Genomic DNA, 23,035 nt, shown 5'->3' with positions numbered 1-23,035 from the left:
GGAATCCAGGCTTTCAGACTCCGGAATCAGAGTTCCGTGGCGGGGGGGAGGGGGTGACGGGCACGAACAGAGCCCAACTCGACACTCCCAGCTCCCTCAGCACCACCAAAGTGTCACATCAACCTGTCTCCTCTATGGAGTGCAGACCACCCCTCACATGACAGGAGCCCCCGACCCGACACACACACATGCTGTCTTCTGTGTGAAGTCTAGGAGTGGAGATCCCTGGGGCAACAACGCTCGGGCAGCTGTGCCCTGCCCGTCCTCCCCTGAGTCCGTCCTCCCGGAGGGCTGCCCTCCCCTGAGTCTGTCCTCCCCGGGGCCTCCTCCGGCAGCACGATTTCCAACGACTTTCTTCTCCTCTCCCCTCCCCGCAGCCCTGGCCCTGCCTGACGCCCCCGCGTCCTGGCCCCCCAGCCAGACCACTTCACCCAGGCCCTCTCCTCACCAACAGAAGTCTCTTTGGGACGACAGCACCGAGGGAGACCGCGTGGCCGAAGGCCCAGTCACACCTCGGCCTCCCTGCAAGGCCTCACACACGTGTACCAGTCTGCGACGTGGCAGACAATTGGAAGCTGGACGAAGGACACCAAACGTGTGTTTTCAGACGAGACCGGAGATGATGCAGGGCTGCCCCCCCAGGAGAAGGCAAGGGATGAGGTGAGCCCAGTAACGCCCCAGCTTCCTGTCTGGCAGGGTGTCCCCGAGGCCGGGGCAGGTGTGTCCCAAGGACCGCAAGCGACGGCAGTGTCGATAAAGCTCAAGCGGCCGGAGGTCTGGGAAGGACGCGTCCCCGTGTCCACCAATTCGTGGTGCAGGACCCAGGGGCTCCCACAGGCCAGGGCGGGGCACCTGTGGGTCACACGGGGAGCTCAGGGGAGGCCTGGAAGCACCACACGGCAGTGCCCAGAACCACCGAGAGACAGCTTACGGACCGGCGTCAAGACGATAAAGCTCTCCACGAGCAAATTAACTTCCCGCCAGAACGCAACTAACAGTCCTTAAAGGAAGAAGACAAAACCTAATGCAAAAGTCAAACTTACTACGTCCGACGTGGAAGAAGAAAATTAGCAGACACACAGGCGGAACACATGGCCTACAACCACAACACAAAACTTAAGTCGAGACGGGAAAAGGACTGGATGGAAGAGGTAAAATGATAACGTTCTTGGAAGAAAAGGGCAAGTCTTTGTGACCTTGGGTTTGGCAATGGGTTTTCTGATATGACATCAAAATCACAAGCAACAACGACAAAACAGATAAACCAACTTCATCAAAACACAAATTTTGTGCATCAAAGGACACTACTGACAGAGAAAAGGGTAACTCACAGAATGAGAAAATAGGCAAGCGAGTAACAACCAGAATATGGAAAGATTTGTATCTCGATAACAAAATGCCCCCCAAACACTTCAATTTAAAGACGGGCAAAGTGGGGCTACATCAGACTAGGAAGTTTCTGCACAGCATAGGAAACCGCCAACAAAATGAAAAGTCAACTTTATCCGAAGAAGATGAAAACACTAACTCGAAAATATACTTGCACCCCTGTGTTCATTGCAGCATTATTTACAAAGGCCAAGACAGAAAAACAACCCAAGTGTCCATCGACAAATGAACAAGAAAAATGTGGTTCATTCATACGGTGGAATAGTGATCGGCCTTAAAAAGAAGGAAACCGATAGCTGCTACAGCAGGGATGGCCCTCGGGGACATCACGCCGAGTGAAACAAGCCAGACACGAGGACAAACGCTGAACGATTCTTCCTACATGAGGCCCCTACGGTCATCGAGTTCATAGAGACAGAGCACAAGATAGTGGGCGCCAGGGGCTGGGGTGGGGGTGGGGAGGGAGTTAGTGTTTCACGGGGACAGAGCTTCAGTTTGGGAGAACGAGAAAGTCCTGGAGATGGATGGTGGTGACAGCTGCACGGTGCCGTGACTGTGTAATATTAAACCGCACGCTTAGAACGGTTAAAGAGATGTATTCTGTTACGCAGAGTTCACCACAATTTACGGAACTCCCCCCAAAACAACGCAACATGTTTCACAAAAACTAAAGCAGAGAGAATTCGTTGCCAGCAAGTCTATGCTGTAGGACGTGTTAAAGGAAACCCTTCAGAAAGGAGGAAATGATGCCCAAATGGACATCTGGATCTGCACAGGGCAGGGAGAGCACCAGAGACAGCGGACGTGCTCGTAAACATAAAAGGTGTTTTTCCACTTAGACGTACCCGAAATATAATGGACCGTTTAAAGCAAAAATAGTAGCAACGTGTTGCGGAGTTTATAACAGATTGTGGAAACAAAATCTGTGACAATAAAGGGCAGGAGTGAGAATGGGAGCACGTTGTTGTAAGGCTCCTAGCTTCCGCGTGGAGTGGCATGGCGCCATCTGAAGGCAGACCGCGACGAGTTACAGATGTGGGTCATAAACCTGGTAAACAGCCACGGAAATGAAAACAAAGAGCTGCTGTAGCTTATCAGCCAACGGTGTAACTCAAACGGAAGCCTAAGTGTTCATTAATTCCAAAGGAGGGACGAGTAGAGGAAACAAAACACAAAGAGACGGGACACAGAGGAAAAACATGGAGACGAAAGACTTAAACCCGACCTCGTGGATGATTATTGAACGGAAAGCCCTACGACGAGGCAGAGATGGCTGTACTGCATAAACAGCAAGAACCACCTCTACACCGCCTGCGAGAAACGCGCGCTCGGTATGACACACGTGGGTTAAGAACACGGGAAGGAAAAGGTGCCAGTGCAAACACGGCCCATCGGGGGCCGGGGAGGAACGCTGCTGCTGGACAAAGCTGCCCCAGGATGAGGAACGTGACCAAGGGGGACATTTTATATGGAAATGGGTCCGCTCAAAGACTTGACACACACACACACACACACACACACACACACACACACACTTCGCCACAGAGTCCCAGAAGCACAAGTCAGGCAGAAGCCGATGGAATCAAGACGAGGCACATGCGCAGCCCACATTCCCACAGCGCGTCCCACAGCCGGTAGCACGGCGGACAGTGAGGACGCAGAAGACCCGGCGGGTGGCACAGGAGCTCACGCGACCCGTGGGTGCAAGTCCCTTCCCGGCGACAGCAGGACTCACGTTCTGTGCCAGTGCACCCACGATACCCACCAGCGTAAACCACACACTAGGCACGAAAGGTCTCAGTAGAGTTTGGAATAATGAGGCTTTATACATATATTATGTCACTAAATCAGAATTAAATCAGAAATCAAGAACAGAAGCGTATCTAGAAAACCTCCAAAATTTTCGACACTAAATGGGAACGCCTCCAAAATCTCCCATGAGTCAAAGAAGAAATTACCAGGCGGATCAGGGAATACTTGGAACCGAATGAAAGTAAAAACAGCACCAGGAGCTTTGGGGGAGCAGCCAAAGCCGTCTCCTAGAGGCAAACATGTAAGTAGCTTTAAACGTATAGCTCTCTAGTTTATAGTGGAAAGTAGGCGAAGGTGGTGTTGATAAGTGTCTGTGGGACTCAGGGACGTTTAAAGTGGTTGGGGTTACACAAGTCTGTTTGGGGGTCTCCTAGCCCACAGGCGCAGTCCTGGCTCGGCCCTCATGGCCGTCCAGCGAGTCCCCCGCGCGGTTTCTCAGCCCTGGGAGCCACAGCCACGAGCCTCTGGCTTCTGCTCCGAGCCTGCAGGGTCTCCTCGGGCACGCCCACCAGGGACTGAAACCGGGACCCTCAGCTGGCGCAGGGGCTGCTGAGGACAGCGGTTCTGGGGCTCCGCTTTCTTGGGGAAGATGTGACGAGAGTAACAGCAACATCAGTTTTCACTCTGGGGTCTCAGGAGGAGCCATGTGCTTGGCGGAGTCCTTCCCCCCGTGAATCCATCCACGCCTCCGAACAAAAGACAGGTGGCCCCCAATGGCGTCACTTGGCACCTCTCAGCCTCCGTGAGCTCTCCAAACTTCAAAATTGCACGGGTATCCATCTCGAAATAGCGAGAGACACCTCAGCACGAAACCTTAGTCCCCAATTTGTTGGTTTAACGACGGATTAGACCCAAGCCAGCACCGAGCGGCTGAGCGTCCCTCAGCGTGGTGAGCCTGACCGCGGGGCCCCAGGTGCTCGCGCGCCACTGGGTCCTCATCTCCCCTTTCTGGTGCAGGGGGTCCCCTGTGGACCCCTTACCTCTGATCCCAGCCAAGCTGAGCCTGGGCCACAGGGGGAGGGCACACGCAGCCGGGGCCCGGCCCGTCAGCGAGACACCATCACGTTTGGGAAACGGAGCAGTTAGCGAGACAGCGGCAAGCGACAGCAAACTCGACTCCTCCTTTCCTGGGCAATTCTCGCTTCCTCGTCGCACTGTGAGTCCCACCCACACACTCAGATAAACTTCCCCCCGTCTCCTTTCTCACAGACGCGCCTGGCCGGCGTCTCTTGGACAAGTCAAGAGGGACAGACAGACCTCTGAAACCAGCCGGCCATCCCGGAGAGCTGGCAGGGCTCACGGCCCCCCTGCTCCCCTCAACCCCCCGTTCACTCTCCTCCAGTCGCCAACAACCGACGGGCGTCCTAAAAACACAAGCAAGTCCCATGGCACACGACGGTCACCCGCCCTGACTGCTCTTCCTGGCCACGGTCTGGGGAGAACATCCTCCCAGCATCGCCCCAGACCCTCCCAACCCACCTGACCTGTCCCCGCCCCTCGATGCCACTTTCCACGACAGAGATTCGGTCCCCGCTCGGGGCTCAGAATCCCAGAACAAAGCATTCGGAGTCTCAGTGTCCGAAACGCAGCTCAAATCCAGGACACCCACCTCCCTGCTGGTGGTGTCTCGGACGTCCACAGGTCAGGTCTCCCAGCTGCCCGGAGGCACTGTTTCTCTCCCCTGTGCCCGGGACAGGGCCCCTTTCTCCCAGAAAAGGCCTCCTCGAACTGTTCTGGGACAGAAATGGAGATCCTGGGGGGCGGGGGGCGGTGGGTGTCTGTCCACCTGCCCAGTCCCTGGGTCTTCTTGGAAGGACGGGTCTGACGCCTAGACACCCAGACACTGTGTTTCTCAGCTCACGGTTCTCAACTCCACGCGTGTTTTTGCAAACGTGTCTATTTGCTGGTGAAACCAGATTTGTTTTATTTTCGTCGGTCGAAGTTCCTTTCGCTAAGTTGTGAGCAGACTCATTTTCACGTAGAAACGTTAACAGAATACATGTAAGCGGGCAGCTGAGACTCAGTCCCCAAAAGAAACGTCCCACTGGCTGTGAAATTTTGGCGTCAGTGGGAAGCCCCCGGGATGCCCTGTGCTCATCTCCGTCCGGAAGAAGCTGCCTGTGGGGACGCTGAGGCAGCCTGAGCTACGCGGGGACCCGGGAGGGGCTCCCGGAGCTGCCAGCACTAGAGCTCCACACGCCACCCGGCCCGCTCACGTTTACCAACGCGTCTCTGGCACACCACTCCGCCAAGGCCAGGTTGGCATCGCCTCGGCAGGGCGGCCTTGGGACACAGCGGGTCCTCGGCAAGTGTCTGCATTCTGAGAAGAAGCGATGTACCCATCGGGCCACGGACGGCCCTTCCAGGCTGGGTCGGGCCACGTGGGATAAGATCGAGGGGGTTAGAAGCCGTGGCAGAAAGGACCCCGAGAAGAACAGATTCGGCCAGAGTGACGTATCCACAGGTGGTGGATGCCAAGTGGCGCGGAGGGCAGGGGCTGGAAGGGGGGGCACCGGGAGCGCCAGTGGACGTGGGGACCGAGGGCAGCCTCGGACCAGAACTAATGTTGCGTTTGTACCGGGAACAGAACATCTCGGAAAAAGCAATAGTCAGCGTGTTGAACAAGGCTGGAGGATGAGTCCTGCACAGCGTGCAGGGGTGGCCGGGGGAGCGGACGAGGCAGAGCCCGGCCCACTCTGGGGGGGGGGCGCCCCCCCGCCCCCTACCTTCCGTGCGCCGCCTCCGCCAGCCTCCCGCACCCACACCAAGGCTGCCGAGGACTCACCCCGCGAGACCGTCGCTGGGCCACCAGAGGTGGGATTCGGCACGGCGCCCCCCGAGAGCCCACGGGCACGGCACGGGGGCGCAGCACAGGGCAAGGGCCCTCGGCACACCTCGCGGGCAGCGCGGCCGGGGCGCCTGACCCCCGGGGCTCCCGCATCCCGCCCTGCCCAAGGCAGCCACGGAAGGGCCGTGTCCCCGGACCCCCACTTACTCGAAGTACTCGGTGGCGGGTGTGGTGTGGAGGGTGCGGTTGGGGCCCGAGCTGGGGCCGGCGGAGCGCGCGTCCACGCAGTCGGGGCTGTTCCACGTGTTGTTGCAGTGGACCCACGGCAGCTCCGCGGCGAAGGAGGAGAAGAAGTAGTGCAGTGCCCAGGCGATGATGACGTTGTAGAAGAAGCCCACGTACAGGGAGATGAGGATGACCGTGAAGCCCACGCCTAGGGCAGGGAGCACACCGCATCAGCACGCGCCTGGGCGGGGGCACACGGCGTCAGGGCGGGGAGCACGTGACGTCAGCACGCGCCTGGGCAGGGAGCACACGGCGTCAGGGCGGGGGGCACACGGCGTCAGGGTGGGGAGCATATGGCGTCAGCACGCGCCTGGGCAGGGAACACGTGACGTCAGCACGCGCCTGGGCGGGGGCACACGGCGTCAGCAGGCGTAGCCGCCGCCCCTCCCCAGGCCAGCTCCTTGGACCTTGGACGCCCGGCAACTTTTCTAAGTACCAGAGACAACCAGTGAGCGCTCAGATGCCAGAATTCCCGCCAGGGTCACAGAAAGAGGACTGTGCCCAACCCCCCACGAAACAGCCATGGCCATCTCTGTGCACCCAGAGACATGCAGGGTCACCGGGGCCACCCTGACGGAACCAGGCACCCGCAGACAGTGTGACTAAGGGCCATCTGTGGCCATCCACTCCCGCTTGCGGCCGCTCAGCATCAGCATGGTCATGCAGGGCCCCCAGGCCACACAAAGCCATCAGAATCATCTGGTGCCACCCATCACAATGTAGGACCGTCCGGGACACCCAGGAATGCAGAGCACCGCCAAGACCCAGCAGAGACCACCCCAAACCATACAGGTCGCCCAGAAATACCCAGTATCTTCCAGAGCCATCCAGGGCCACCAATGGCCATTAGATAACCAGGGTCCTCCACATCCACACACAGCTACCAAGAGCCACTCAGAGCCATTTATGGCCACCCATAAATGGCCTCCTCACACCCCCTCAAGACGACCTAGGGCAAACAGAGTCATCTGGGTTTATGCGTAGGTACCCAGAGCCACCTGGAGTCACCCGGGGCCATGCATGACCATCCAGGGTCGCCGGGGCCATGCATGAGCATCCAGAGTCTCCTGAGGCCACTGATGGCCTTTTCAAGTGACCTTTCCAGTGTCACGAAACCTGGCATTTGGGATCTGGCCTCGAGGGGCTCCTGGCCCCTCGTGAACGAGGGCAGAGTGGCAAGCAGTCTTTGGGGCTGTGCTGTCCTGACTCGCGGCAGACGGGTCTGGCCTCCGCCCGCTGGCCGAGGTGCCCTTGCTCAATGCCAGGCAAGGCCGCCCCGGTCCTGCTACGGCGGCTCCCTGCGGCAGGCCCCACGCATGGCTGCTCTCCTTCCAGCTCTGCGTCTCGGCTTCGCAGGCAGGACTCGAGGGGACGGGAGCCCTGGCTTGCTTTACTAAAGTCTGTTCGGCTGCTACGTCCCCGTCCTGCCTGCTCGTGGCCGGGAGGGGGCAGGAGGGCGGGGAGCATGCCTTCGAGGTGGTGTTCGTAGGAAGAGGCTTGGGCTGCCGTTTATGAACGGAACCCTGGGAAGAAGTAATTCAATGCTCAGGGCACTGCACCGAAGTCGCCTTCCTCCCCCGGAAGCAGAAAGAGGCAGCAAAGTTCATTGGTGCGCATACATCAAACAGATCCCGTATCGGGAGGGCCCTAAAGTCAAATGGGCCCTGTTGTGCAAACCCTCTCGGAATACGTGTGCAGCAGCAGTGGTGACCACAACACAATTTTCTGTGCAAGGTCTTCTCCCACGTGGACTTGGTCAACACTAAACCGAGCTATTTTGCAGTTCTGCCCCTGGCTTCCCAGGAGAGAGGCCGGGCCATGGTTTACAGCGAATCTGCCCGGGCAGCCGTGCTGTGGGGAAGCCGTGTTCCCAGGAAAACGTGCTGTGGGGAAGCCACGGTGCTGGGAAGCCGTGCTGTTTAGAAGAGCATCCCAGAAGGTTCTCCCTGGCAGGGGGCCGACTGTGGATGCCCGACCTGAAACCATTCTGAGGTTAAAAGTGTGCAGCCTGACCCTTGGGGAAGTCAAGGGAGCCTCTGAACCAACCCGAAACAGATCCAGATCCACCTTGCGAAGGAAGAGTTTTCTTGGCCGCGGCCCTTCCTGCACCCGTGCCCCGTGCACAGCGCCCTGCTAAGCTAGGTTTCTCCACCTTCCTGCCAGAGTGACGAGGTCGCCACGGGCCGATGTGGCTCCCAGAGCACGAGGGCCTGCCCCGTGGCAGCCGGGCACCAGAGGCCCTCCCACACACGAGGGTCGCCTCCCCTGTGCTGCCCTCCAGGTGCCCACATGCCTGGGCAGAGGGCCCAGTCCCCAGGAAGGTGGCTGTGAAGGTGGGCTATTTGTGGGGTCACTCCAAGTGTGTCCCAGGTGGACACAGCCTCACAAGCCCACGGGCTGGGCCACCATCACCACACTCCGGTTCGTGTCACTTTGGGCCCCCTCCCGGCGGCTGCAGCGATGTCGCTCCTTGCAAGAGCCTCTAAATAAAGCTGCACCTGACAGAGCTCTTCTGTCGCGGATGGCGTAGGACAGCCATCCTCCCCAGTGGGCGGGCTCGCCCTGTCCCGAGTTCCCAGGAAAACATGGGAAATCCGCCCACTCCCGCCACCCCCCTCCTTCCCCCCGCCCCTGCTCCCCCCGCAGCCCCTGCTCCCCACCCCCCGCCCCTGCTCCCCCCCAGCCCCTGCTCCCCCCCGCCCCTGCTCCCCCCCGCCCCTGCTCCCCCCAGCCCCTCCTCCCTCCCGCCCCTGCTCCTCCCTAGCCGCTGCTCCCCCCCTGCCCCTGCCCCTGCTCCCCTCCCCCCGCCCCTGCTCCCCCCCAGCCCCTGCTCCCCCGCAGCCCCTGCTCCCCCCCAGCCCCTGCTCCCCACCCCCCGCCCCTGCTCCCCCCCAGCCCCTCCTCCCTCCCGCCCCTGCTCCTCCCTAGCCGCTGCTCCCCCCCTGCCCCTGCCCCTGCTCCCCTCCCCCCGCCCCTGCTCCCCCCCAGCCCCTGCTCCCTCCCGCCCCTGTTCCCCCCTAGCCCCTGCTCCCACCCCTGCTCCCCGCCCGCCACCTGCCACGCCCAGCCCTGGCTCCTGCTCAGTTCCTGCTCCTGGGACCCCGGGACTAACCGTGAATTCCAGCCACGGGTCTTAATGTCTGGTTTCTGAAGCTTCTGTTTTCCTCAGTACTTCTTTATGTTGACTCTATAAACTTTAGCCTTTACAGTTAACTGTGTGTATTTTATCTCATTTTAAGCTACTTCAAATTCTTTTTAGAAAGAGGAATTTGATGAATCACACCGAAAATATCACAACTGTCTCACACTCGGCAAAACAGGGTGCCGTGTCTCCACAGCACCGGGAGGCAGGTCTGTGTCTGGCAGGTAACTGGGCCACCTAAGCGGGGGCATCCCGGTGGAGCCCACCCCCCACCCCCAACTGCGCGGGCCGCTGCCTCCGGGAGCCTGTCGGGAGCACCGGCCACAGAAGGTGCTCCTGGAGGAGTGGCCTGGCTGTCCTCACGAGGGTCACTGCAGGCCACTGCGAGGAACACACAGGATTCCTCCGGACAGTCTGGGCATCCTGAGTGTCTGCTGGGTCTGTGCGTGTGCGCACGTGTGCGGAGGAGAGGAACAGAGACAGGGAGACAGAGAGGGAGAGACAGAGATGGACGCAGAGACAGGGAGACACAGATGGGGAAACAGAGAGAGCCAGGGAGACATAAAGAGAGACAGGAAGGGAGATGGGGGCAGACGGAGAGAGATGAGAGACAGAGAGACAGGGAGAGACAGGGGGAGAGAGAGAGTCCACCCACAGGGGCCACACGGCCCCAGCACGGCCCTCCGCACAGATGGGTGTCCAGAACTGGACAGAAGGTGTCTTGGGCTGCAGGCAGTGTGGACGTGGGGCTGTGGGGCAGAGGGAAATCTGAAGGAAGCAGTGTCTGCCCGTGGGTGCTCCGGGCCGGAAGGAGGTGAGACGCCCCACACCTGGGCTCCCCTTCTCCCTGAGGGTGCTGGAGCTCCTGCTACCGGGGTCACGTTTTCCTATTAACCCCTCCGTTGGGTTAAGTCGTCCTAACGGGCGCCTGGGGGGCTCAGTCAGTCAAGTGTCCGACTTCGGCTCAGGTCATGATCTCCCGGTTCCCGAGTTCGAGCCCCGCATCGGGCTCTGTGCTGGCAGCTCGGGCCTGGAGCCTGCTTCGGACTCTGTGCCTCCCCGTCTCTCTGCCCCTCCCCTGCTCGCACTCTGTCTCTCTCTCTCTCTCAAAAATAAGTAAACAAAAAATTTTAAAAAACAAGGATTAAGTCGTCCTCTGAGATCTTCGGGAATCAATCACTATTGACGCTTTATAAACTGCAATATAAACCCACCTACGTTGGCAGCTTCTCTGGAGAACATCCTTCTCACGGCAGGACACACGGATGCAGGGCGGTGGGTGCTCGGGGGTCCCCGGCGGGAGCGGGGGTGGGGGGGGGGGACCCAGCTTGGGGCACGTGAGAAGCAGACACACTGCAGGCGCACAGGGCCGCTGCCCGCAAAGCCAACAAGGCAGCCGGCAGCGGGAGGCCAGCCCCGCCCCGCACTGCCCCCCGGGGGTCACCCGAGGACGCACGGACAGCACTGACCACGGCGCTGGCGGTGCACGGGCCGGGGAGATGGGCCGCTCCGGCCGCGTCCACGCTGCGCCCGCACGGAGAACGCCGCGGCGCCAGCTGCTTCCCCCGCCACATCCCTCCATCGGGGCTTCACGGAGGAAGAGACCAGCGTCCGGCCTCTTGTGTGGCCCCGCAGACGGGACGCCCGGGCCCGGCACCGGAAGCCACAGCCGCGGGCCTCGTTCTGAGGTCGCGGGGGGTGGGGGGGGGAGCGGGCAGGCCTCTTCTGAGTTCTGTCTGGGGGACCCACCGGTCACGTAGCGGAGGGACAAGCTGCTACCATCCCGAAGCTCGGCAAGCGGGCCATTAAGAAGGAAACCCGCACAGCGCCGGAGGGGACATCGGGCCGGGCCAGTCCCCGTGCTTCCGCTGCCGGGCGGGCGGTGCTCCCGGAGCCCCGGCCACACAGCCGCGCGCCGTCCTCGCTCCTCGGGCCCCGGCAGCTGCCATCTCTGACCATGACCCACCGGCCCATCCTCGCGCGTCCCGGAGACCAGGGGGGCTTCCGTCCTCCTGCAAACACACCGACTTTTCAAGGATTTCTCGGGAAGTCCTTGGACAGATCTCTCAGCAACCGTTTTCGTGATGAAACCCGGCAGCGCGCCCGCGTCTCCCCACGAATCCTCCCCGAGCCACGGGCTCCGCAGGCGCAGTGTGGCCTGGAGGCCGCGCTCAGAGGGGGACGGCCGGGACTCAATCCCATGCTGCCCCCGGCCAGGGACATCATCCTTGGTGCCCGAGTCTCCAGGATGGGGACAACACAGAGGGCCCTTCCCTGGGCTTCTCACCAAGGTGGAGGGAGGCGACCGTGGAGGAGCTGGCTGCCAGGCACTCTACCTCGGCTCAGTACAAGGTGCCCCTGCCTCCTGGCGCCCTGGCATCTCAGCAGGAGACTGGAGGGAGGGCTCAGCACAAAACTAGATCCCTAGATACACACAGGTGGCCCACTAGGGAATAGATAGTGAGAGAGATGGAGATAGATGGGGGATGGGGGACAGGGGATGGGGGGATGGGGGGATGGGGGATGGGGGGATGGGGGATGGGAGGGCGGGGGATTGGGGATGGGGGGATGGGGGCAGGGGATGGGGGGATGGGGGGATGGGGACAGGGATGGGGGGATGGGGATGGGCAAATGGGGGGATGGGGGATGGGGGGGTGGGGGACGGGGCACAGGGACTGGGGATGGGGGACGGGGGACAGGGGGATGGGGGGACAGGGGATGGGGGATGGGGGACAGGGACGGGGACAGGAGATGGGCAGATGGGGGATGGGGGATGGGCGGGGGAGGGGCACAGGGGACTGGGGGGGATGGGGGATGGGGCAGGGGATGGGGGGACAGGGGAGGGGGACGGGGACGGGGATGGGCGGATGGGGGGTCAGGGGGACAGGGATGGGGATGCGCAGGTGGGGGATGGGTGACGGAGGGATGGGGGATGGGGGGACGGGGACGGGGGATGGGTACAGGGGGACAGGGGATGGGAGGATGGGGGACACGGGACAGAGGGATGGGGGACGGGAGATGGGCGGATGGGGGATGGGGGATGGGGGATGGGTGACAGAGGGACAGGGGATGGGGGTATGGGGGGACGGGGGATGGGGGACAGGGGATGGAAGAAGGATGACAGGCAGATGACAGGGGTTGATACATGATGGATGACAGGTGGATAGATACTGGACGGTAGGTCATAGGTGGCTGACAGGTAGACAGAGGGACACAGGTGACAGATAACATGACGAGTTGAATTGTGTCCCCTCCAAAATTCACTTGCTGAATTTTTAAGCCCCGGTACGTCACGGTGTGACCTTATTTGGAGGCAGGGTCTTCCCAGAGGTAATCAAGGGAAGTTGAGGCTGTGAGGGTGTGCCCCGGTCCCGTGTGACCGACGTCCTCAGAGTTATAGAGACGCGTGTAGGGGAGGTGTGGAGCAGATTGTCCCTCACGGCCTCAGGAGGAATGCCTTCTACCTGCGCACCTTGATTTCGGGTTCCTGGCCTCCAGAAACGTAAGGCAACAAATGTCTACTCCTCAGGCCGCCCGGCGCGTGGGGCGTTGTACACGGCCGTGGCCAACCGACGCAGAGAGACGACGGGTGGATGGACGGACCGTGACGGGCAGAGGGCAGACCGACAGACAGACGGGTGTTTTTTCCTATCTAGCGCATAAACACCGACAGCACGGCCCTCGGACGGCGGGCCTCGCGGCAGGGACACGCGCTCCCGAATCCCGTCATCGCAGGTGGAAAGGAGGACCAGAGTTAAGATGCTACGTCCAGGGGCAGAGACGGGGAGCAAAGCGGGAGCGAACGCACACGGCTTGGGCCGTGCCACGGCGGGGTGTGGGGGCGTCCCGCCATTACCTTTCAGCAGGGGGCAGATCTTCCAGACGCCAGCGGCCCCTTCCCTGGTGAACTGGCCCAGGGCCAGCTCCATGTAGAAGAGCGGCACCCCAGCAATGGCCATGAAGAGCAGGTAGGGGACCAGGAAGGCGCCTGTGGGACAGGACAGCGCGTCAGCCCACGGGCTGCGGACGGGCCCGTGTGCTCCCCGGGGTGCGGCCGTCCCAGCGCCACCCACACCAGGTCGCGGGCACCACCGCGCTCACCCATCTCCCGCCGGTTTCCCCCTGAAGCTCCCTGCATGGCCGCCCTCCGAGGGGAAGTCCCTGGCTGGGCTGGGTGAGCCCCCTACCTCCCTGCCCGGCCCCCACTGTCATCAGCGCCCTCACACGTCCCCACTGAAACCCCGGCCGTCCCTTGGGCCAAGTTTGAAATCAACCCAAGAGCAGAGCAGACGAAGCCCCTGCCCACACACCGTCTTTGCTCCTGGGTCCGGCCTCCCCCCTGCCCTGCAGACGCCGGCCTCCGCCCCTCGTGAGCTCTAACTGCCCGCCGGGAGCTGAGGTCCAGTCCTGCCCTTCGTGGGGTCCGTCACCCACCCCCAGCTCTCCGTCCTCACAGCCTGCCTCGGCGGGGGATTATGTTGACAGGTGCCGCGTGAGGAGCTGGCGTCCCTCCAGGGTGGCGCCTGGCCCTCTTGTGGCAGCCCCCCGTCCTAGGCACAAAACTCGGGGCCTCATGGGCCCTGGCCCACACGAGGGGGCTTTGCCACGGCTCTGGTCCTGGGGTGGGGAGGGGGAGGCGGGGAGGCCCCGCGGCTTCTTGCACCTGCCTGGGCCCAGTGTTCTCCCCTCAGCACGGGGTGGGGGCTGGGCGGGCCTCCCAAGGAGGTTCTTCCAAAGCCCTTGTGTGCGGCACTGAGTGACCACGGGGAGCGGCCACCAACTCAAGGGGCTTCTCCGCCTGAGGGCTTTGGGTGACCCGTGCCTGTTTTCATTTTCTAGTCCAGAGGCAGCTGTGGGGGAAGGGCTGGCTGGCTTCGGGGCAGGGGGAGGGACATGCGATCGCCTCGGGACTTTCTCCGCTACTCCAAACTCAAGGGCCTCCGCACCTTTGCGCAGACACTGGTCTAAGTCGGCCAAGGGTACCACTCTGCGGGCACCCGAGAATGTTCCCCGCAAGGCGACTCCTCGCCTGCTCCAGCCACCGGCCCCGCCTCTGCCTCCGTGTTTGCGGGCTCCCCCCGCCCCCAGGGACTCTGCGCCCCAGCTGCTCAGCGAGGCGGGGGGGCTGGGCCGGACTCACCGCCGCCGTTTTTGTAGCACAGGTAGGGGAACCGCCAGACGTTGGCCAGGTCCACGGCAAAGCCGACCACCGACAGGAGGAAGTCGACCTTCTTGCTCCAGGTCTCTCGTTCTTGGGTCTCCACGGGGGTCTGCGTGGGGTTGATGAGGGTGGAGCTTGTGAACTGCACCCCATTCTGCTCCTTGACCAGGACAAGTTCCACGGCCTTGGGGCCCGTAGCGTTGGGCTCCTTAGCTGGGGCCACGCCGGAAGACATCGGCACCTCCGGGCGCTGGCTCTCACTGGTGCGCAGCCTGGGGACTCGGACTCGGTGCGTCCTCCTCCGGCCTTCAGCCAGCATAGGAAGTAAGCACACACAGGAAGGCAGCGGCTCAGGAGCCCGGACCGCGGGGCGCCTCGCCGCAAGAGCAGACTCGGGCAGAACAAGCACATGCCAAGCACCTGAGACGCCACGGCCAAGGTTGAGGACACTAGGAGAGGGGAAGTTCCTGTGGGGGGGCGGGACAGCCCGTGGAAACCTCGGGACAGACACCTGCCACCTGCCTTGCTCCCCCCACTGGCACCCTCTCTGTTCCTACACCTGCCACCTGCCTTGCTCTCCCTGCCCCCCCCCCGCACCCTCTCTATACCTACACCTGCTTTGCTCCCTCCCCCCGGCACCCTCTCTGTTCCTACACCTGCCACCTGCCTTCCTCCCCCCCACCCGGCACCCTCTCTATACCTACACCTGCCTTGCTCCCCCCCAGCACCCTCTCTGTTCCTACACCTGCCACCTGCCTTGCTCTCCCCGCCCCCCCCGCACCCTCTCTATACCTACACCTGCCTTGCTCCCCCCCCCCACCGGCACCCTCACTGTTCCTATCAAAGTTCAACACTGTGTCATCTCTAAGTCTGCTTTTTAAAAAAGGTTTATATATTTATTAATTTTTTTTGAGAGAGAGAGAGACAGAGCGTGAGAGGGGGAGGGAGAGAGAGGGAGACACAGAATCTGAAACACACTCCAGGCTCCGAGCTGTCAGCACAGAGCCCGACGCAAGGCTTGAACCCACGAACCGTGAGATCACGACCTGAGCTGAAGTCAGATGCTCAACCGACTGAGCATCACCCAGGCGCCCGTGATTGTACTTTTAATAATAATGCAAAACGTCACCTCTGCCCACATCGTCAGGGACTCATTTTACAATATTCACGTAGCACTCAAAAGTTAAGTCTTCGTAGCAGGTGCATATGTGTTCTTGACACACAGCAGTAAAGGTGAAGAACAAATTTTTATACCCAGGGTCGCCCACGGTGATTCCGCTCCTCGTGGAATGCCCCCATGATGCCCTCCACCTGTGGCCAGGGACTCAGGCGCCCCCGCTGCAGGCGGGCAAACCACAGCACTGTCGTCACTTAGCTGGGGGCAGACGGGATCCCCTGGCCAGAAACTTTCCCAAGGAACTGCTTCCAAGATACTTTCCTAAAACTCCGCGCAGCATAATTAGAGCAGAAGGATTACGCACAGACGTAGCAGGTGGCCCCGACGGCTGCGACGGTGCCTTCAAACAGGACCCCTGGCTTTGGGGTCCATCAGGATTGTTTCCATTGCACATACATGCGTGTACACACACACGTGCACGCACACGCGCATACACACATGCACACACAGGTACACACATATATACATGCACATACACGCATACATGCACACATACACGTGCACACACATATACACACATATACACATACACGCACATACATATGCACACACAGATACACACATATATACCTGCACACATACACGCACACACGCACGCGTGCACACACATGCACACACGTCCATGCGCATACACATGCACACACACATGCACACGCACACTTGCGCACACACATGCCCCGGTTGAAGCAGAATAACCGACATTGGCTCTGATGGGCGTCATTTTCCTCTGCGTTCAAACTGGAACAAGGACTCACAATACAAGTTACTTCCCCACCACTTGTGTGCGGCCCCTTCTCCTCCAGTGACAAACCCAGCCTTCCCGAGATGTCGGAAACCCGGGCCTGGCTTTGCAGGGACTGAGGACCAGTGGGACTGGCCTGTGGGTGCAGCAGGGAGGGCTGGAGTGTGCCCACGGCCCACAGCAAGCCCCACCCCCCCACTACAGGCACACCCCGGATTGCCTGCTAGAAGCCCACGCTAGTATTTGGGGCGAGCAGACCCAAATCTTGAAGCCACGGCCTCAGGGGCCAGGTTTGGGTACAGAAAGCAAGGCGTGGCCTCTCAGAAAGCTTCGCTCTGTGCCCGGAACGAGGCACTGCGCTGGCTGATGAACCCGTTCGCTCTTGTACTCCCTACCCTCAGCCTGGGCCCGGGGCCCCGCGTCTCCGCGCCCGCACCCCTTCTTTGCAATCCCACAGTCTTCCTGCCAAGACGAGGCGCTGGCCGAGAAAATCACCCGGATCGGTGATTGCTTCGCTCCCGCCGTCCTCGCCCGGTTCGGGCCTGTGCGCCCTCTTCCCTCCCCACCCCCCCACCCCCCGGCACTCCAGGGGCCACCGCGGCGCGATCGTCCCCGCGCCGCCTCCTCGCGGCACACCTGTCGGCACCGCCTCAAGGTCGCTGCACGCCCCCGTCAGCCGCTTTTGGAGACGCCGCGGTCTGCAGCCCGCGGGGCCCCCGACGGTGCCCGCCCCGGCTCCGCGCCTCCGGGCCAAGGGCTTCGGGGTCCGCGGGGGGGGAGCGGCGCGCCCCGCGGATGCGCCCCGGCTTACCTGCCCGCCCCGGCCTCGTCGCCGCGCTGGGGTCCCGCCGCCGGGCGCCCGCGAAAGCTCCAGCGCCGGCTCGGGTCCCGCAGCGCCGGGCGGTCGCGGCCTCGGGGCTCTTATGGTGTCGCAGGCCCGCCCCGCCCCGCCCCGCCCCCTCCCCGCCCCGGGTGGGCGGAGGACCAGACCCGGGCGCGCCCCCGTCCCCGCCCCCGCCCCCGGACCCGGCAGCCCGCGCAGCTCCTCTCCGCCGGGGACCTGGCGCATCCCGGGGCCTCGGACGCGTGGGAGCGGGGACACGTCCGGGCTCCGGGTGTCGCGGGCCCAAGACGGCGGCTGCCCGGAGGAACCGGTCTCGGTGTCCCCGCGTCGGCCCCGGGGGAGCGGCGGGAGGGGAGGGAGCGGGGCGGCGGGCGCGCCGGGCGCAGCGCTGGGACTCGCGGGCCGAGCTGGGCGCCCCGACTCGCCCCGTCCCTCTGCTGCGCGGACCCTGGTCCCCAACCGTCCGGCGGCACCGACTCCTCCCCCTGCAGCCTCCCTTCCCGCGGCCGGCGCCCCGGGCGTCTCCCAGCCGGGGCTCGCGCGGAGCGAGGTTCGGCCGGCGGCGCGGGGTCCCGGGTCCGGCGGGTGCTGTCCCGTCGGCGTCCCCGGCCCCGCGGGGCTGACCCCTGCACCTGCTAGAGCCGCCCGGGGCACTTCCTTGCCCCCTGGGACCCCGTGCCAGGGCCTCTGGGCCGCGAGGTACCTGGCGGTCGCCCGGGGCCTTCTGGAGCCCCGCGCATCCACTGGGACCATAGGCCCGAACGGTGCGGCTCGGGAGCCGGTTTCTCCGGAGGGCCCTGGAGAGCCGCGGCGGCCGGTGCCCACCCCACTCTGGGACCCAACAGGCCCGGAATCTTTGTCGACGTGCCCGCGACGAGATTGTACATGTTCCAGGCCACCACCAGGGCGCAGGCCCCCGAGGTGCGGGGAACGGTGTCAAGGTGAGTGGCCGCCTCCGGGGGACCCAGTCTCTGGCGTGACCTTCCTCCTGGGGAGCCTTTGGTTTCCCCACTGTGCGTCCGCGCCAGTCGGGGCTGCGCCGTGCGTCTGGGCCCCCTGCGGTCGCTCAGCGGCACTCTGTGCGAGGGGACCTGAGCATCCCTGTCCCTCAGAACCATGCCAGCACTGCGCTCCAGCCCCAGCCCCGAGGCCGCCCTCACTGCCTTTCACCCCGCCTCCTGCTAACCCAGGACCCTTCCCTGGAGCCCCGGGAACTGCTCTCCCAGACCCAACCACAACCAGGCAGACTGGGGGCCTCAGGCTGCGTGGCCACAGGAATAAAAACACCACAGGACGGGAGGCTTATGAACCAAAGAAATTTATTTGTCCCGTTGCGGAGGCTGTCAACTCAGGGTCAAGGCACTCAGTGGCGACCGGGGTCCTGGTCCCTGGCGGTCTCTGCATCTGCACCTGGAGGGAGCTCCCTGCACCCTCATGACCTAAGCACCCCCAGAGGGGTAGGATCTCAACACGCGACTGTGACAGAGACACAACTCAGTCCCCAGAACTCAGGGAGGTGACAGGGAGTTCAGAAGATGGGGCCAGACCACCCTGAATGTGTCACCCGGCCGTGGCCGTCGCTCAAGGGCTGCCTCTCCCCACACAGGCTCAACAACTCGGGTTTCAGGGAAAGAAGTGGCCGAGTGACAGAGCTTTAATCAACAAGGACAAGGACAGAAAGGTTTTCTTTCCAACGAGGGAAGCCAAGGCACATGGTGGGGGGGGGGGAGTTCAGACATACGGACACATGTCCACTTCTCTCAGTTCTGGAGTCCGCAAGCCTGAGGTCAGGGTGCCGGCCAGGTCTGCGTCCGGAGAGCCTCTCGGGCTTGCGCTCACGTGGTGGGCGGGCAGGGGTGCTGGGGGAGGAGAGACAGCGGGGTGTGGAGGTGGATGGACAGAGTGCCCTTCCCGGCCTCTCCTCGAAAGGGCACTGATCCCATCGCGGGCCCCTCCCGCCTGACCTCGTCTACCCCCAGTCAGCTCCCCAGACCCCTCCGGCCAGTGCACGACACTGGGGCCCCTGGGAGTTAAGGCTCCGGTTTTGGAGGCGCACAGACTGTCTGCGGGTAGCAGCTCCGGACTGGGGTGTTGATGTTATTCACACCGAGCTGCACCGTCCTAGGGTTTCATTTCCTTTCTTGGAATTTTTTTGCTGTCCCTTGTATTAATTATTACCTGTTTTCTCATTCGTTCATTTTCCACGCTCCTGTCACTAATTCAGCTCCAAACTCTCCCGCAGAAGTATACATCACCTTTACATCTTTTAAGCCTTGGGAGGCAGTTGGGATTCAGAGCCTCCTGCCTCTGCCCGGTAGAACAGCTGGCCCTTCAGTCCTGGCACCGTGCCATCGTCCCGGCATTTCCCATGACCTTGACTCTGGGAACTTCGGACACGCTCTCCTTCACCACGCCCCCGTGTCCAGGACCCCACGTGCTCTGTCTTCTATTTTATCATCTTGACCTCACCACCGCCTGCTTCTCGGACCTCCTCTGCACCACGAAGGAGGAACCAGGAATGTCCTCGAGTCCCTGCCCCATACGGTTCTAGCTTAGAATTTGCCGGTAAGAGACAGTCGTAAGTGACCAGACAGCCAGAAGCAAAGTGGAAGCCATTACCCCCCAGAGGCATGCCGCCAGCTCTGATGGCACCTGTTCAATTCTTAGCCGCCCCCTCACACCTTTTCAGAACCACCTGCTTTAGCTGCTCGTGAGGGCTCAGCCCCACCTTCAGGGCTGGTTTCCTAACCGCAGTAACTCAACTCACATCCTGGTCTCTGCAGCCACCGATGCAGTGAGTGCCCCCCACCCCAACAGTTATGCGGAAAGACCGTAAGGCCAGTTTCCCCTCACATGGCAGGGAGAGCAGTACGCCCCCCGTCTCAGCACTATGTCAACCCTCCAGCTCACCGTCACGTCCAGTCCACAGTTATTGCCTGTCTCCCACTCCACAGCGCACATTGGTCCACACCGCCAACGGCGTGCTGAATCAACCAGGTGAGCAAGAAATAGAAAATACCAAGATGCCTCAGTGAGACACAAGCATACTAAGGATCGGGAAAAAATAGAAATATAAATATTCCAAAGCTTGCCATCTTGGTGAAATTTCTATGGGTCCACAGTTTGGGACCGGGCAAGATACACATCCAAATAAAAGCTAGCTACATCTGGCGACCTACTTCTAAGGAAGAATCAGCATATGTGGTGAATGTCTTTGGGTTTTGGGGTTTCCAATTGGGAATGCGTCTCTGACCCATTTCCTGAGTTACCCCCAATGTGTTCAATTTCGAGGAGAGCCCAGAGCAGGAAGGGTTCCGTAAGGGTGTGATTATTCTCAGACTGTAGCATGTATTGAAATCCCCTAAATAAACTGTGTTTATGGTGCATTAAGCACAGATCTCTGGGGCTCACCCTCAGATTTAGATTCAGTAGGTCTAAGGTGGAACCTGAGAACTTTCATTTCTGAAATGATGAGTTCCCGGGTGGTACTCATGCTGTGGGTTCAGGGACCCCAGCAGAACCTCAGCAGAACCAATAGGGTGGGAGGGGTTTCTAGAAGATGGAGCCTCTGGTGTGGAGCGTCTGTAGGTGACCACAATGCAGACACGTAGAGTTTTGGAGAATAGCCAAATACTCTTCTCAAAATACGTATTCTCCTTCTGAATGGGTGTGTTCCTGAGTCATGCAGAAACTTATGGAACTCTAAGTTAGCACATAACCTCAACAGCCCATCATAAACCAACTCACAAACCCATAAAGTTTGGTATTGACAGCAACCTGCCATCATGAAATGGAAGCTATATCTACGGAATCACGCTCGAGTAGGTGCTGAAGACACACGAGGCTGCACGGACGAGGGACACACGAGGGTGCACGGACGAGGGCCCGCTCTTGTTGCACGAGTGTAGCCCCTACCTCTAGCTTCATGGCTGCCTGAGGAAGCACACGGGGATCCCATATGTTGTAGACTACACACTGACCCCACCAGGAGGTGGAGGGCTGCAGCATCGCAGGGACACTCCGAAGGCACCGGTGCAGGAAACGTTCCCAGTGGGCAGAGAAGCAAGCAGTGTGTCAGGCTGTTACTTAGCCAAGACAGAGGGATGGCCAGAGAGAGGTCTCAATTGACTCATGGGCATTGGCTAATGGTTTGGTTGTATCGTAAGAGACTTCAAAGGAAATTAAGAAGATGACAAAATCTTTATTGGCAGACTGCATAATTATGCAGAAAGTCTTAAGGAATCCTAAAATCAACTACTAGAATTAATAAGTGAATTTAGCAAGGTCGTGGGGTGTAACGTAAGTCAATTGTATTTCTATAGACCAGCAGCAATCAACTGTAAAATACAATTTAAAATAATTTCACTTGCAGTACCACCCAAAACAAATGCCTTGGCCTAAAATATGTGCAGATCTCGTAAAAAACCTACTCTGTGTTAAAAACTAGAATACGTTGCTGAGAAACTACAAAGGCTTAAATCAGTGGACAGGTATACCATGTTCATGGTGGAAAGGCTCACTATTAAGATGTCAGTTCTCAAATTAATGTACAGATTCAACTGGATACTAACCAGAATTCGATCTTGCTGTTTTTGAAGAAATGTACCAACAGATTCTAGAAAATATATGGAGATGGAAATGACAACTGCAACCAAAACAGTTTAAAAAAGAAGAATGAAAATGGGGGACAGAGGAACCACCATTCATAATCCCACCATCCTAACAAAACCGATTTTACTGTTTCTGTCATTATTTTGCCACTTGTGTCCTCTTTTTAAAAACAGCGTTGTTGTTGGGGTGCTGGGTGGCTCCGTCGGTTGAGTGTATGACTTTGGTTCAGGTCATGATCTCGCGGTTTGTGAGTTCGAGCCCTGCATCGGGCTCTGTGCTGACAGCTCGGAGCCTGGAACCTGCTTCGGATTCTGTGTGTGTGTCTCTCTCTCTGCCCCTCCCCCACTCGTGCTCTGTCTCTCTGTCTCTTAAAAAATGAATAAATGTTAAAAAAGAAACAGATTTGTTGACCTACACACAACAAACACATTTCAAGTGTAGTTTGATAGGTTATTTGTGTGGCTGTGGAAACATGAGCACGATCGGGATGATGATATGTTCGTCCTTCTCAAGCTCCCCCTTCCTTGGTGATCCATTTTGACCCCACCCCATCCCAGGCAACCTCTGATGCGGTAGCTCTAGATTATGTTCCCTAGAATCTTATATACTTGGAGCTATACAGTAAGCACTGTTTTTTAAGATGTTCTTTTCCACTCAGCATATTTGAGATGACTCTATGTCATGGTGTGAATCAGCAGTTAATTCCTTTTCTTGCTGAAATACTATATACTTCCAGCATTGCCCATGCACCCTCCACCTGTTGATGGGCGTTAGGATATTCTAAATAAGACTACTATGTACATTTGTGTACAGGACTTTGTATGGACATATGCTTTCATTTTCCTTGGGTGAGCACTTAGTTGTGGAGCGGCTGAGTCGTCTGGTAGATGTGTGTCTGTTTTTAAAAACTGCCAGGTTGTTTTGCAAAGTGGTTATACCATTTTACTTTTCTGTGAACCACGTATAAGAGTTTCAGTTGGTCCGCATCCTTGCAACACCTAGCATGGTCAGTCTTTTTAACTTCAGCTGTCCTAATTGCTGTGTAATAGTATCTCCTGGTTTAAGTTGTCATGTCTCTAGCAAC

General features: G+C 60.0%; 1 protein-coding gene across 1 annotated transcript in view; it reads right to left on the bottom strand.

Moving 5' to 3' along the window:
* SLC6A3 (solute carrier family 6 member 3) overlaps window positions 1–18,458 on the bottom strand; it is a 41,071-nt gene extending 22,613 nt beyond the window's left edge. Inside the window, exons 1-5 of the mRNA XM_027073028.2 lie at window positions 18,044–18,458; window positions 17,308–17,556; window positions 14,557–14,883; window positions 13,273–13,404; window positions 6,197–6,422 (exon numbers count right to left, since the gene is read on the bottom strand). Of these exons, the coding sequence (XP_026928829.1) occupies window positions 6,197–6,422; window positions 13,273–13,404; window positions 14,557–14,883; window positions 17,308–17,556; window positions 18,044–18,458 (1,349 nt within the window). The remainder of the gene's footprint in view (window positions 1–6,196; window positions 6,423–13,272; window positions 13,405–14,556; window positions 14,884–17,307; window positions 17,557–18,043) is intronic.
* Between the last annotated feature and the right edge of the window lie 4,577 nt (window positions 18,459–23,035).

This window comes from Acinonyx jubatus, chromosome A1 (genome assembly GCF_027475565.1).
Source record: "Acinonyx jubatus isolate Ajub_Pintada_27869175 chromosome A1, VMU_Ajub_asm_v1.0, whole genome shotgun sequence".
NCBI lineage: Eukaryota > Metazoa > Chordata > Mammalia > Carnivora > Felidae > Acinonyx > Acinonyx jubatus.
Note: the sequence above shows the minus strand (reverse complement) of the source record. Positions and strands in the feature narration are given on the sequence as shown.